This window comes from Uloborus diversus, chromosome 9, assembly GCF_026930045.1.
Source record: "Uloborus diversus isolate 005 chromosome 9, Udiv.v.3.1, whole genome shotgun sequence".
Lineage (NCBI taxonomy): Eukaryota > Metazoa > Arthropoda > Arachnida > Araneae > Uloboridae > Uloborus > Uloborus diversus.
In genome coordinates this window covers 133,502,814-133,520,004 of record NC_072739.1, presented here as the reverse complement: position 1 = coordinate 133,520,004, position 17,191 = coordinate 133,502,814, and the positions used below count along the sequence as shown (strand labels likewise).

General features: G+C 34.1%; 1 protein-coding gene across 1 annotated transcript in view; it reads left to right on the top strand.

The window, feature by feature from the left end:
• The window catches only part of LOC129230506 (exostosin-1-like), a 488,007-nt gene that overhangs the window by 243,972 nt on the left and 226,844 nt on the right, over positions 1-17,191 (top strand). The window contains exon 2 of the mRNA XM_054864907.1: positions 12,286-12,487. Within this exon, the coding sequence (XP_054720882.1) occupies positions 12,286-12,487 (202 nt within the window). The remainder of the gene's footprint in view (positions 1-12,285; positions 12,488-17,191) is intronic.

Sequence of the window (17,191 nt, the reverse complement as noted above, 5' to 3'; positions counted from 1 at the left end):
GTACTATGAGCAAGACAGTGACAGGGGTTCTAAATTTAGTGATCAACACAAGCTATGTAATAACTTTTCTGACAATAATGGGCATTTTCTTTTGATAGTCTTTTTAGTAACACACCATTCTTCATACCTATTGCTAGGAGACAATAATTTTACAGTGATAATATTTAAATACGGTGGCATAAAGCAGTGATTAAATGTTGTATTGGGAATTTTATTTGCAGATTTAAACATTTCTTGCAGCATTTTTTCAGCTAGTTTAATATACTGAATGCTCACAAGGATACATGCAATGTTTAGTAGCAAAAATGCAGAAGGTATACATTTCTGTATGAATTAAAATGTGACTTCTAGTAGTTCTTTGCAAGATAGTCTTAGTAGTATCAATTCTTTTTACGATTCTTCTGATTCTGCTACAATGTCCATTACCGTGTGATATTGCATAGAAATGCCATTCAGCTCTCAAGTTGACATCCGTTTCGTGATTACATAAATTAAGAAAGTTCTTTCTATTTTTGTTGTGTATTTGAGTAAAGTATTTCAGTACGCCACATGCTGTGTCACCACTAGAACTATAGTACTACTGTGTGAGTTCATTTTCTTAAAACTATACACTGAAGCAAGAAATGGAAAACGCACCTTTTTTTCCTTTCAACTATGTAGATAATGCTTTTGCACGTGTTTAGGCAAGTTACATAAGTTAATGTACAGAGCAAATGTTTGTATGTATTGAAAATGTGTGTGTGTAGATAGTCTATAAATTAACTACTTAAGCTGTAAATCATGTATGAACTACTCATTTATGTCCAAATATTTCTAAGTTATTAAAATAAAATAATTGTTTTTATACTTAAAATATCTTTTTCCAGTGTAATATATTACATAGAGCACACTATACGTAATTTAAGAAAGTGCAATGAAGTTTTCACACTTTTTATTTATGTTTTAGAGTGTGAATTAACTAGCAAAATTGCTCAATTTCAAGGACCTGTATCTTTTTTAAAAACCAAATACACAAAACAATATATATAACATGTATAGTACTTGAATGGAATATTCAATTGGCCAAGAAATTTTATTTTTAATTCCATCCCCTTTTGGTTTACAGGGGTCTAAAAATGTCATTTTTCTCAATTTTCTGATCTTTGAGGGGCTGTAATTTATAAAGGGTAAAGAAACACACAATTACAGCTATATTTTTTCATTAGTGTAACTCCAGTGATTAGTTTTTGCCATATTTCACTTTGTGTTTTTATCCCCTAAGCGAGTTATGACCCTTTGAAATGAGTAAAAATTTTACATTTGACCTTGAACTTTGGCCTGCTGCCATTATTTTAATTATTAAGCTACAGCTACGTAACTCAGCATGCGAGACTATCATCTTATGCACTTTAACATCAAAGCGTAAAATTAACTACCATAAATGTAATTCAAATAGATTTTGGCCAAAATGCAAAGGTCTAAAAGTCCCATTTTTGACTGCGAAAATTACTTTCGACGACCTCTAAAAAAATCAAGGGTTAAGGTTAGAGAAAAAATAAAAGTGGTTTTAAACATCATTCATATGCATCTTTTTGGGATATGAGTTTCAAAAAAATTAAAAATGGTCGAGCGAACTCAACCGTTGGATCTGTATGGAATGACCCTTTTGTGAACCTCTTTGTGTATAATGAAATTATATAGAACATATGTGCATTTTTTGAATCTTCTTCCTGGTCATTCTGGTCTATTTGCTATAAAACATTTATAATCAATGTGAAATAAAAGCATTTATTCTACGTTGTTGCAGAACATAAAACACCAGCTGAAAAATAAACATAGTTTCAATGACTCAATTTTAGTAGTTAAAAATACAAATGAATGTAAAGAATAATCGATATGCAAAAATCAAATCCATTAGAATATTATATTTTCGGTTCTCGATAACCAGGGCGAATCCAGGAAACTCGTCCACAATTTGGCAGGACGAAAGAGGCAGCGCGAAAAACCTGTCGTGTACAAATTCAGGAAATTGCTGCATTTTCAAACTCGGCCACTTTTTGGTCCAACTTCATGCAACTTTCGAAGCTTTCATCATCAAACCTTAGAGCAGGAATTAAAATGGAGGGAGGAAGTCCAATCATTGGCTTAGCAAAAGCTGACCTCTAAGACCCCAAGTCACTTGACTCAGCAACGTCGAATCTCGAATGGTCGGCATGTTTTGCGTGAAACAAGTGAACGAAACCTGATTTCTTTCAATTCTTTTCTTTAAAATCTGCCATGTGACTTAGGGTCTCCGTTTCGTGAAAGTCTTCGCTCCCTCCATTTTATATCATCTCAAACTCAATGCCTCAAACCTGCTTCTTGTGAGTCATTATGCTGAACATGTTTCACTCTTGAGTGATAAGTTTTTTTTTACACTGAAGGATTATCATCTAAATGTTTTTTATTTTCCGCTGAATGATTCGGATGATTTACAGTGATTCGAAATGTTCCCTAAGTTATTAGAATTTTCACTGAACGGTTAGGATTTTTCACTGAGTGATTTAGATTGTCTTCACTGAGTGATAAGGATTTTTTGCTAAATGATAAGGATTTTTTGCTGAATGATAAAGTTTTTTAAGGATTTTTTACTGAGTGATAAGGATTTTTTACTGAGTGATAAGGATTTTTTACTGAGCGATAAGGATTTTTTATTGAGTGATTAGGATTTTTTATTGAATGATTTTAATTTTCACTGAATAATTAGGATGTTTCGCTGTATGATAAAAATTTTCCCTTGAACATTTATGCTTTTCTCTGAGTGATTAAGGTTTTTCACTCCGTTACCAAGATTTATACAGAAGTTGACTGAAGAATTTTTTTAAATTTATTTTTTCTACTTTTTATTACAGACGTCAGTTCCTCCTACCTAGGGATGCGTGTTATTTTATTTGAAAATATTTTCAATAAATAATGTATGGCATGAACATTTCAATGATCTGTAACACAGATAAAAATAGTTTAAAAAAAAAAAAAAGGAAAATGTGGGGTAATAGATTGCGAGATAAAAATGCGAAGCAACAAACCTGAAATCGTCAGTCGGAGTTTTACTTGCTTGAGGTATAATAATGACTTAAAACAATAGAAATATTTTCTGCTTGCACCTCTTGACGCAGAAAAAAAGCAAAAGTATATTAAGTCCCTTCTCTTTCTTTTGGCGATTTTCCTCTTTGACAGTTGGTGACGATGCCGAAAGAGGCAGCCTGCGAAGTGGAGAGCAATTTCACGCTGCCACAATTTTGTCCGAAGGAATTTGCCGAAGAAGAGTTTCCCTTCCGCGGGGGTGGGCTTTCGTGCGGGGTGCTGAATTCCAAGAAGGGGGATGAGGGAACGACCGTTTCTATCCGGCAGATGGTTTCGAACTTCATTTTCGTTACCCATATCTATCTATCTATCTGTCTGTCTATATGCGAGGGATGTTCGGAAAAGTAAGTTCCGTTTTGAAATAAAAACAGATAAAGTCACCAATTTCCGACTATTTGACTTCAAATTTGGAATAACCATTCGTAATGCCGCATGAAGATGATCCGTTGTTTTGGAAGGTTTCAGAATTTATTTTATTGATTCATTATATCGAACGTGAAAACGGACCACATGGATCAGTTTCGCGTACAGCATTCTCATTTGCGGATAACCTTTACAATGCTGATATATTTTTTTTTGTGTGTGTGTGTGTGTGATTATTTTGCTGAAAGTTTCAGTAAATTTCTATTAATCTTTATTTTTAAAGATTAAGTGCTAAAAAATTCTTTACGGTCTCTGAATTCGAAATTGTATAGAAAAAAGTCTGGAACTGTCGGGGAATTTTATTTCTCTTAAAAATGTTTGTAAAATCCTGGAAAATTGTAAAAATGAACTTGCGTCATAAACTTCTTTAGTATGCAGATTATTATGTTTAGCCATTGCATGAAAACGGGAATGAGTATACGCATTTGCATATCAAGCGAGCATTATCCACGTGTGCTGAAAAAAGCATTAGAGAATGAATGCAAAAACTCTGATATTTAAATGCATAATAGTCTGTTTTCTGCATATATTTCAAAAGAAATCATAATTTTTACATTCATATAGTATGCCGTCAGAAACTCGAAAATCAAGTCAGTAATTTCATGAATTTTTTTTCCCTGGAAATTCTGGGAATGTCATTTTTGAAAGTGACTGGAATCTTGTCTATGTCTGCACTTGTCTATGTTCGGTTCAGTTTTTAGAAAGTAGCTTGCTTATGTTGTTATTTATCTTACCTGTGTTGATTTCGGCGATGTGTGGCGTAGAGTCCCACTGAAACAGAAAAAGCGCCTCAAAAAGAGCGCTGAAACACAAGTGGTAAAAATCGCATTTTTGTGATTCTTTCGCTTGGCCTGAATGTGGGGAATGACATAAAGAAGAAGGGACCGTTTGGCGATAAACGATGCTGAGGGCAATTTCACGCTGCCGCAGTTTTGTCTGAAAAATTTGCTGAGAAAGGACAGCGGAGTAAGGTGCTGGGTTTTTTTTTTCTTTATCTTTTGCGCAGGTATCTTTTTTTCTTTCTAGAAAAAGAAAGCGAAATGTACTCCCTAGTTCATTTAACATGTCCTGTTAGTAATCTTTATTTATTTATTGATGTTGTCTCGGAATTTCTTTCCAATATACTGAGTAGCTTTGAAGGCAAATGGCATAATAAATAAATGCTTTGGTAATAATGAATTAATTTAAACTCAATTGGCATGATAATTAAGTGTTTATGGGATAACGAGTGAATTTAAACTCATTTGGTATGGCGAATAAATACTCTTATAATAACTGGTAAAATTAAAAAATGAAAAAATACTCCGTTATAACAAGCAAATTTAAATTCGTCAGCGTGGTAAATAGATACTCCTGGAAAAAAAAAAGTAATAATTAATTTTTATAGCACAGAAAATAAATTCCCGTGTAATAATGAGTAAATAAAGGTTTTCTTAGTAACAGGTAAATTTTTTTTTCAGCAGCTTGGTAAATAAAAGCTTTTGTAAAAATGTGAATATAAACTCAACAGCTTAGTAAAAAATGCTCTTGAAATACCAAGGAAATAAATGTTTTCGTAATAACAGGCGCATTTATTTTCAACAGCTTGATAAATAAAAGCTTTGGTAATAACGAGTGAATAGAAATTCAACGGCTTGATAAATAAAATGTGTTTGTATGGTCGTTTATCGCGTTTGAAGACCATGAAATATCATACAAATTATTTAATGTCTCCTAAAATTCCACGTGGTGTAACTAAATTGTGTTATTCTATTTGTCAGAAAGTCAAATTTTTCTGGATTTCCATTAATCGAAACCAATTTTATAATAGTTTAGCTGAATAATTTTGATGAGAATCTCAACTTTTCGCGTCGCATTGTGGCATTACTACCCTACATTGGGTTTTCTTTGCCATAACAGTGTACATGTAAAGGAAACAAGTTTACAGTAATTCTCCAACTGCGAGACAGAAGTCGCTTGGACCGGCGCACAGTGGGGCGAAAACGCCAAAAAGCGCTTAAAAGTGTTTTTAAATCTCTCTCGCTGGTTTGTTTACTCAGGCACGTTATAATGGATTTTTCTCGATTTGTTTGGGCTCTAAGTCCAAAGATCGCAGGTTTACGCAGCTAATTCCTTTTCAGGGTCTTTCTACAGACCATTAGTGACTAATTAATATTAATTTCTAAGAGGACATAAGAGGACATTTTTTTGTAGAGCGTTTTGAAAAAAATAACTTTGAATTCCCCAGTTTTCGTTACTGATCAAAACCAATTATCTGTTTGAATATTCGATTATTCTTTTTTTTTTTTGTTCTTTTACTCTCGTCGGACACGAGAGAAATTAAATATACCCGCCATTAATAAGGAAAAATATATATAGATTGCTTCAAAGCAATTTGTTTAAATCCCCTTCGTTCATGGTTCTTCAATTTCTAAAGGCTATCTTTAGCTTTGTAGTGGACGAAGGGCTCTAAAATTCCAGTTCTGATTGCCTAAGATATAGGCCTGCCCAAATATATTAATCCGTAATTGGTTGAATATAGAAAAAAAAATAACCTTTTAAGCGGTTTTTGTCGTTTTCGCCCCACTGTGCGGCGTCAAGTGGAAAAATAGAAACGCATACGAGTTAATGAAATTAATGATTCTAGCTTCAAATATGAGACAAAAGAGCCCATTTTGATGGTAAGGTTTATTTATTCATTTGTTTTTGTTTTTTGTGAATTTTCTGTTTTTTTGATGTTTATTATTATTATTTTTTTCTTTTGTGAAGGGTTCGTTTTGATAGTTGCGTTTTTGTTTCCTTTCTGTGTTTTTTTCATTGTCAATTTTTTCCGAAGAGTAGGTTATGATAACCATGGTTTTTGTGAAGGATGTGTTTTAATGGGAGAAATACGGTGTTGTTAAGGGTTCATTTTAATTATCGCGATGTCTGCGGTAGCGATTTTCTGAAAAGGGAACTGCGTTCCATATTTTTGATCCTTACCTGATTGTAATTTTATTCAAAAACCACTTTGATGAATACGATTTTTGTAGTGAGTACTTTCTGGTTGCATTTTGGTGAGTAATTTTATGGGCCTCAAACAGGATGAACATACTGCTGGACATATTTCCTTATGATTGGTTAAAAGAAAGCGATTCAATGTAGTTTTGCTGCAAAATATGATATTTTTTTTGAGAACGACAATTCAGCTTATTTAAGGATTTGCTTTGACCCCGGATTACCCATACCACCCGAATATTCCGGATTTCGGTTGTCCGGATAACCTTTGGTCGCAGCTAGCCCGGATGGAGGGGGGGGGGGGTTTACTGTTGTGAGTTACTGATCCAATCATTCAACATTGTATCTCCTGCAGAAGTTTGTTTTTTAAAATATGTATTAAAGGAGCTCATGTGTGCATCACGACTTCCTTTTACTCCAAATTAAAGATAATAGTGCCTCGGAGTGAGCAAAAAACACTTTAAATACTTTCACTCCAAGTCTGTTGTGAACCGAAGCAAGGAAAACGTTTTATACAGATAAATTTTCCCAATATTGGCAGTTTTAATGTGATTCAATGGTTAACTCTCTAAATATGGCCAAATTGAAACCAAATTAAAAAAAAAAAAAAAAACCCGCCAAATTCGTGGCGACCAAAAGCTTGGTGATATATTGCCAAGTGTTTGCCAGATTATAGCACCGCTTGAGTTTACATTGAAATTAACAATGATTTTACCCCAAAAAGGTGTGAAAGACCTCCTTTGGAACATCTGAATGCAACCAAAAGAGAAGGTGCACAACTACTTGGAGTCTATGTGCCAAATTTCAACTTTCTAGGACACACCGTTCTTGAGTTATGTGAGATACATACGCACATACATACGAGAAAACTCGTTGTAATTAACTCGGGGATCGTCAAAATGGATATTTCGGGTGTCTGTACGTTCCTAGGCACATATCCACGTGTGGTCGGGTTGAAAAAAAAACTCATCATTCATTTGGGGGTGAGCAAAATATAAATTAAGGCCGACTTTTGAGTGAAATTTTTTTCGCGAATACAATACTTCCTTTTTTGTAAAAGGAAGTAAAAATGGTGAAATGGTGCAAAGTTCCCTCTTGGTTCAAAACTACCCAAAATGACAACACATAAAAATCTTTTTCTCTCTTCTTTTTTCAATAGTTCTTCATTCTTATTCCTTCCCACCTTGATCATTAATCATTCCTTCGTGCCCACTTCATGAATTGTTTCAGAACTGCAATAGAAGCCACTCCTTCCACCCTCATTGCGTATATCTCGCACGCGGTCGGTGTTCTATTTACTCTTTCCAAAACAATTTTTACTACACGGGGCACGAATTCTGGATTCGTGTCTCGACTTTCACCCAGTGTCAGAACCTTACCGCACTGTATCGTTTACGAAATGGCATGTGAAAAGCCGATTTTACTTTTTTGTTTACGAATAGAATTTATCTTCGTTATCAGGCGAAATGCATAGCCTATGCGTCACGTGTTTTGGGTGTCCAACTGCGAATTTTTCATGAAAGGTTCCGTTTCTGTTGCAAGCGTGTTTGTTCGTCGTATTTCAAGTTGTGCTTTGTGTCGGAATAACGTACGAGTTTGTGAAGTTGTTTTTAAGAGTTAATGAATGAATGAATGAATGCAGGAGGCATCTATAGGCGGAGCATTCGTTATTCTCGGCTATCATTGGCTGTGCACAAGAAATGCACGTTCGCTATTGGTGCACGAAATATTGCAGTGGGAATCGTTACTGAACTAGTGAAAGGAAGTTCTAGCAACTTAACAAACCAATGCTATAGGGTAACGGCACCAGTAACAGACAAGGGTCCAGCAACAGACAGTCATAAGTTAAGATTTAAATAATAAGGATTTTAGGTGCGGTAAAACCAGCGTTAGCAAAAACTCAAGTTTTTTTTTAAAAGCCCATGGACCCAGGGTTTTTCGTTTTTTTTTTAAAAATAAAACCCAAAAAAAAAACCAACTAAAGTTGGGTTTTTAAAAAAGAAATGTGGGTTTTTTCTCTTTTTTAGGGAAAATGTGGGATACTTGTAGCATATTGTAGTGTAAGTATATGAACAAAGCGCAAAAATTGTCTTGGGGTAAAAAAAGCTGCATAACTAATGAAAATTCAGCGTTTTCTGAAGAAAATTATAAAAGACGACGAAACCCAAGAATGGTGAGGTTTCAAATTTTTTAGTTTCCATGATTACCAACAGTTAAGGCAAAGTTACTTCTTGAGTGATAAAATCTATTGTTCGTTTTTAATTACTACATTTTTTTTTTTTTTTTTTTTGCATTTTACTTTATTGTATTTCATTTTGTTATGCAAAACTACTGTAGAACCTCAAGTAGTTTAAATCCCTATTTACTAAATTCCAGCCTAATCAAGACATTTCTTTGAATTTTATGTTGCCTGTTTTTCTATTTCTGTCTGTGTACAGAGTAAGAAATATTAAACTTTTTCGTAAGATGATGAAAATACTGTACATCCTATTCTGTTTTCTGTCCGACCGTTTGTAAAACCTGTTAATTTCTAAAAAAATACCTTGTTTATTCGAGATTTGCGACGTGTTGGGTTGCATTAAAAAAATTCACATGAATGCCTTTTAGCTAGAGTAGTTTCATCTGTAGTCTACAAATATTGAGAAAATCAGACGTAACAGGACTTAGTCAAGATAATCTGAGTTATTTATTGACCAGTTAAAGAAAAAAGTTAAATATATATATTTTAAATCTTTGAAGTATTTTTTTAATGCCCTTACGAGTTAAGAAATACTATTAAAGTTCAAAATTCATTTTTTATGTCCATTGTCTGTGGTTAAGAACAAATAAAAAAGAAGTTTAAAATGTGAAAGTATTTAAATTAATTCATTTTTAAAAAAACTTCTCGGAATATTTAAAAAACCCCAAAAGTGGGCTAAATAATGTTTTTTTTTAAATGGGTTTTTTCAAAAAAAAAAAAAAAAAAAAAAACCAATTTGGTCCAATCCAGCCAACCCTAGGTAAAACTGATGTTGCTGTGGCCCATGATTACGGTGCAACCACCTAGTGTTATCAGAGTGAATCTTATGAGCCAGTTGGTATTTACAAGGCAGTGGAGGAAGGTTATGAACAGCTACCGCGAAGTCAGCTGGTGTTTCATGTTCATTTGAATTTAATAAGTCTTTAGATGAAAAAAAAGTACTTTTGCACTTTTTTATTTTTAAGAGAAAAAGGGAATGTTTTTCATTACTCATCGTTTCCTCATCCTATCTGTTTCTGGGTATCGTCAGATTTTTCGGTGTCTGTTACTGGGGGTCTGACCTTTTTTGGAAATTGAGCAAATACAAGTAGAATTAGCTAATTTAGAGGATACAGAAGCAGCCAAACGTTAAATGAGATGTAGTTGCATGAGAGAGAAGAGTAGTTGAAAAAGTCTAAATATATTAAAAGGTTCAGAAAATTGAGTTAACCTGAGAGCTATGTCTCAAGCATGTCTGTGATTGGTGTCGTTACCCTATTAGACGAAGCACATGTTTTTCGTCGTGTGAAAGGCACTATAAACTTCTAAAAATGGTTTCAAAGAATAATTTTTAATTGCGGAAAAAGTACAGAGTTATATTATCTGGGCAAAAAATCAAAACTGTCTAGGAAAGAATTCTTAAGTTTAATGTAAAGAAATATTACAGTGAAACCTGTATTTTTGACCACTTGCAGTGCAGTACTTTAGTGCTCAACTTAGACAAGTCGCACAAACCTGTATGGAGATAACTTCCAGAGGTTTTTATGTACTACATGATAGGACTAATTCTGTATCTAACAAAAGTGGTCAACTTACAAGAGTATTCAACTTTACAGGATTTACTGTATCTAGAAGAGAAAAAAAAAAGACAGATTCCGTAATATTCATTGCTTCAGGTATGTTAAAACAATTTTCGATTTTACTAGTAAAATTAAATAGCTTTAAGCATTTAGACTTTTGAATCTGAGTTGGTTTTTGGAATTAAGTAGTAGACTATTAAAAGTAATTCCCATTCCACGATTACCTGAACCATGCAGGTTCCTCATTCTAAAATTCGTCCGCGTAGTAAATGAGGTCAAAATTAAAAGGGGGGGGGGGAAATCGCACACAGTTAGGGTCCGTTGGATTGAATGGAAACAAAATTTCATTATTTCAACTATCCTTCGCTTTCTTGTGGGTGGATTGAGAGATAACATTTTGTGCATTTTGACGAAGACTCAGAGAGCAACTGGGTATGGAAAACTTGATTTTATGACTGTTTGCAAGCGACTGAAATTATGTTTCCTTTTCCCGCAGAAACTATGAGGTACTGTAAACTGCTGATTATCGGCAATTCGGATTATCCGCGGGTCTTTTCATTTTTTTTAACGGTGATAATATACAACTAGCCGACTTTTTTTTGTAAAAATTTTATAAAATTTTTTCTTAAAAATATAGTCATTGAATGTTTTCTAAACTTATGCTTGTGTTATTGTTCGTTTTTCGCTTTAACATATATTTTTTACATTAAATGTTATCGTTTTTAGCTTTAATTTAGACGTATATGTGGGTGTTGTTCATATTTCTTAGCTATTATATATGTTACCGTTAAAGTATATAATGCAGTTATTTCATGGAATACCTAGTTATTCCTGGCAGATCGCATTCTATTCGCCGAATCATCCAAACGAAATCTGATGTTATTTAAAGAGAAAAATCATACAAAAGTTTACTACTTATGCGCTGAATTCATGTAAAATACACACATGTGTCATTTACATCAAAAATTTGATCGTCCAAAACAATTGGAAGTATGAAACTTTGTTTTTTCCATTTACCCCAGATCTATGGGAAGAAGAGAAACACCTAAATTGCAAAGCAAAAATAGCTGGGAAAATGAAATTCATAACCTAATGTTTTTAGTAACTTTCCACTATGACAAGTGAAACAAGTTGTAACCAGTTAGTTCGTATATGCGGATCTACTGGAGAGGAAAATGTGAGATTACTAAAATGTAAAAAAAACTTTTTTGAGATTGTCGTCTTCAAACCATTATGACGCCTACATACAATTGTCTGGAAACACGCAGAACTTTCGGAATGTATTTAGTATGGTACTTAGTCTTCACTCACCGACAGTTAGTTTAGTTTCACTAGCTACTGCTAGTGTGTTCGTTTTGTTTACCTAACTGCACTTAGAGGTTACCCTAACACTGACCTGAGGGTAAACCAGGGGTTTGTCCCCGTCCCCAATTTGCCCCCCCCCCTCCTTCCGCTTCTATGTTGCTCTGGTCTGACTTTATCTGGTACACTGCTATTATCTAGTAGCGGATAAGAACACTATTTATTTGACCACTATTGCCTGGTGCAGAATTATTCCTGGACCAAGTTTTGCCACCTCCATAAGTTGACCATCTGTCTAAGTTGACCGCCATTGTCAGGTACAGAATTATTCCTGCATCATGTATAGCAACCTCCAGAAATTGACCATCGGTCTAAGCTGACTGCCAATGTCAGTTGCAAAATTATTCCTGGGTCATTTATAACAACCACCAAAAGTTGACCACCTGTCTAAGTTGACCGCCATTGTCAGGTACGGAATTATTCCTGGATCATCAACCTTTACCAGTTGACCACTAAAGTACTACACCGCAGGTGGTCCACTTACGGAGGTTGCTATACATGATCCAGGAATAATTCTGTACCTGACAATGTCGGTCAACGTATAAAGTTGGTCAACTTTTCACTGAAATAGAATTTGTTTCTATTTGCTCCATCTAACATGTTTCTTTTTCCCGATTTTTCCAGGTTCGACTACCAGGTGCTGCTGTCTAACGCCACCTTTTGCCTGGTCCCTAGGGGTCGGCGCCTGGGCTCCTTTCGGTTCCTGGAGGCTCTCCAGGCTGGTTGCGTCCCCGTCCTCCTCAGTAACGGCTGGGAGCTGCCCTTCGGAGAGGCCATCCAATGGAGCAAGGCCATCGTCTTCGCAGACGAGAGGCTCCTGCTACAGGTGAGATCATTGTCCTTTCAGTTGGGTAGACCCACTCTCTTCTCACTGTGGGTGAGGGCTTAAGAGGTAAAATTTCCGTAAAATTTGAAGGCGTGGAAAAGAAATTTTTCTTGCTTTTCTCTGGAAAAATTGAAATTTTCAAATTAGTTTGCATTTAATAGCTCTATTTTCTTAGAAAATGTAAAATATTTAAAACTATACACAATCTATATTATGCTGTTTTTTTCTTTTTGGCAAATATTGGTGAAACTCTTATTGAAAAAAAAAAATAACTAGTAGTTTTTTTTTTGTTCAAAACATCAAAAGTTAAACCTATTAATCAAATCGACAACAATTTTAAGAAGTGTGATTTTTGTATTTTGTTAAATCAATTGCCTTGACGAATTTGCTTTTTTTCACAGTGAGATTTTACAAAGTAAGATCCATTTATTTTTCTTTTCTTTTCTTTTTTTTTTTAGGGCGAAATTCTTCCAAAAAGTAATTAGAATTTCGGAAAGAATATTGTAAAACAATCGCTATCGCAAATGAGGCACTGAAGCAAAGGGATGTAAGTGCCAAAATTAAAAAATTTGGAGATAACCAGTACAAATGGTAGGTGAACCCCCTCCTCTGTCTTATGGCAAGAGATAGCACTAGTAGCCCTGGTAGGTTCTGCTGTATAGCATGATTTAGAAAAGTAATTCAGTGAAAGCCTACCTAGAACGTAATCTTTATACGCGTTTTACTCGAAAATGTCCACTTGCATCCCTTTACTTCTCACTGCCTCATTTGTTCAATCATTTTTGAAACATGGCAATTTCATTTCCCTTCTTTAAAAAACTTTCCCAAAAAATGCGATAAAACGTTCCCATTTTTCCTCTGAAGTTCTTAAAGTTTCACCTACAGCAAGGAATGTTGATCACTGAAAAAACTTATGCCTCTTATTATTATTATTTTTTTTTTTTTTCAAAACTAAAACTTGTAGTTTTTTTTTTTTTTATTAATTCAATAAAGAATAAGTAGTATACTGAAGTTTCCAAAATTTGAATCCTGTCAGATTTCCGACCACCGAATTTCGATGCCTGTAGCGGCTTAACTTAAGAAATCCTACTTATATTTTTACATTGCAAAACTACAGTTTTGTACGTTTGAAAAGTCGCTAACATATTCGTGGTTTCTTGTAATATATTTTGTTCTTTAGCTCCGGGTTTGAATTAAGTTTAGCCTAAGATTTTTCATTAAAATCGAAACCCTTTAAGTTTGTGAATAAGAAGGAAGAAACACGCGAATCGAAATGACGTAACTATGGCAAAACATGAATAATTTTAATGGCGATGAGATTATTCGAACTTGATTTTTAACGGCTTGTAACTTTTTTCCCTTTGGAGATAGATGCTTACTTTTTCGACCACATGTCGAGTTAGATCTGGAGTAAAAAAAGCCGCTCTTTCCAGTGGTGTCAAAAAGAAAACTGTGGGGCAATTCCTTCGCTTTTTACTCATAGATTTAACGAAGAAAGTTTTTAATTGTTGTAATGATTTTTAAGTAATTTTTCACCCCTTTAATAGATAATAATAGGCAATTTATTCGAAGTTCGAGCTTAAAAAATAAATTACAAAAAAACCACTTCGAATTTTAAAAAACAAAACCCTAAGTGCAAACCACCGGGGCTCGAAGTAATTTTGTACAAAATTTTAAGGCTGTAGGTGCTATGGGATCCCCTGGTTGCAGGTCCGCCACAGACTTTTCTCCCGGAATTTTTAGGAAACCTTACTTTTATTTACCATAAAGAGATTCCTTATACCCTGAAACTTTTGTTGATAAATTTTGTTCTTCATTTTACGGCCGAAGTCTCTCTAATTTTCAGCTTTTAGTGTTCTCAGTTATGGTATGTGTGGACATGTGTTTTTAAAACTCAGAAACAAAAGAGAAGAATGAAATTTCAAATATATGACCAGTATTGACTATACCTTCTACTTGTGCCCCTCCTCCCCCCTACTTTTCCCTTTCGATCGGTTGTGCCCAAAAGACTTATTTTGTGTAGCAAATCCATGTTATTTTCACGTCTTTTTTCGTAATTAAATATTTTCATCAAACCATAGCTTTATCTATAGTATAATTGACTATTTTGATCCGTTTGGCTAGTATTGGCTACAAATATTTGCTATTACTTTTTTTTTTAGTTTTTGAAATGTATGGCGAAAATAAGCGTTTTTAAAATACGCTTGCTAGGAAGTCACTTGATATCTGTAACCCCCACCCCCCTTTTTTTCGTAATAAAACTAAAACTAATTTCTAACTTTAAGATTCGTTGAAAATTTAAAAGTACTTATTTTTTATTCAATAGTGTGGCTCATTAGTAATCCAGAAATTCTGTTCTCCGATATATATCTTCATTCTTGAGATGTTTTGTTGTATAATTGGGAAGGAGGAATTCTCCCCGACAGAAAGCGAGTGACCAGTCGCTTCTTTTGCAAGGCATGCAGCAGCCTAGCGTTGGCTATTGATTACTTAATTAAGCTGCCTTCTTTCAAATCCTCCCCCTCCCCAGGAACAATGTCTCTAAGATTTGTCAGAAATTTTATTTTGCTGCATTTCTAGCTGAAAGAGTCTTTGTTTGGCTCCGAAAATTCTTATCATATTATTTTAGAATTGTATACGCTTTTTCTTACGCATCGGAAAAATACTCTCACGAGATTGCGAATTTATGCTTTTGCGAAGTTGATTTAAGTATACAGTTCGTTTTTGAGCAATCAAGAACTACTTATTGTTTTCTTTGCACTTCTGCTCTGTTTTCAACGCCAGGCGATTTTTATTACGGTGTTATAATGGGGTTGTTACCTTCAGTCACAAGTAGTACTTTTTGTCACTGAAATTGATAGAATAAGCAACAACAACAAAAAAAAAAAAAAAAAAAAGACATGGACTTAGAAAATGCCTTCATTTTCCCAACAGTTATTTTTTAATTAATTTTTTAAAATGTCCGATTCTTCAAACAAGGCGTGGTATATGACGTCACAAATGATGCACTATGGCGCATCTTTCTACCGCATTTCCACGTTATGATAATCAAGAAGCGAATTAAAATTGCGCTCTACGCTTTCTGTCAACCATATCGTTGCCAATACACGTGAGTAAAGATGCGAATTAAATATTTTTGACCGTGAATGGCAACACTGAATGGTATTTCATCATTTGTGATGTCATCGGCAGAAGCGTTAAACGATGAAAGAGCACCAATTTAAGTAATTTTTAAAAATATTAAACTTAAATTATTTAAAAAATGGTCAGATTCTATGTTTTTAAGCATGCTCTTGCAGAAAAAAATATTTTTAAAATTTTGGAAACGACCCCATTCATGAAAATTAAATTTTTGAGATTTTTTTTCTCCCGTGTCTCGAAACAAATATTATCGTATGTTCTTTCCGCTACAAAACTACAGACTTTCTTTCTTTCATTTTTTTTTTTTTTTTTAATAATTTGCTATTTCTTTCGGATTGATTTTTTTTAAAAGTAATATATTTAACTTTTTACTCTTTGATGCGAAAATTATGAATGATTACTCTATTAATCAGTTCTTAGTACAGTATTTCTTTATACCTGCATCTTAAATCGAAATCATGTAGAATATATTTTAAATTTATGTTTTGAATGCCTATAAACGACTGCTTTATAACTTTTACAATATTCTGATGATTTTATTGTTCTGTTCGTATAATATTTTGTGTGAATAATAAATTTGAAAAGACAGTCGGAAATTTATTCGAAACTACGACATATAAAAGCATTGAGCTAATCTATGGATCACTTCATCAAAGCATGCTGTGGACTTTTCTCTAAATAAAGCGGATGCAACTAAGTCTTTGACCAGTCATATGTAAGAAACTGAGAGTGTTCAAAATATATACTGAGATTGCGCAATAAGAAAATAAGTAGACATTACAAATTATAATCATGTGTGATTAGCTAGAGATGCAACTGTTAGAACTAGTTGTATTCACTTACTAAATACTTTAGTTCAAAGTTCAACGACCGCGATTATGCATTCAGTCGTACGTTTTTAACGCCTAATCCTCATATATAGCGTATATATAAATAGCAAATGATCGAGTAACACTCCTGGCGTCATCAACAATGAAACTCTGATGAAAATTTGATTTTTTTTTTGGTAATGTTTGTCATACAGGTAAATGCTTCATTTTGACGAGGCTTAACTGGATTCGGTAACTTAGCTGTTTTACTGGTAAGACTCATTTTAGGTAAGGCCCCTATATATACGAGCCGGCGCATCAGCTCAAGATCAACCGTTTTGGATCAGAGCGTGTTTAAGGGGTTGTCTTTTCTGGCGAGTTATCGCGTTTGGTGATTGTTCACTGCGAGCGATAATTAGTCACACATGAATTATTTATTAAATAAAATTTTATTTACGGCAAATTTGGAAAAACACGAAGCTTTGCTGTGGTAACCCCAGCTCTGCAACAATGAAAAATCCGATCCGAAATGGCTAAACTTAAGCTGATGCGTCGGCCTATCTATATAGCAGCTCTTTTAGGAGAAAAAACCAAGTAGTGGTCAACGTCAACAATGAACGCTATCTACTGGAGTTTAGGGTTCATCCACTAGAGTTAGGGTTAAAATTTCAACTATCCAAAGATCATCAAACAGGCAATTGTTTCGTTCAAATGCAGAAGCAATTTTCACCCATCATACTTTGACGTTTTGACG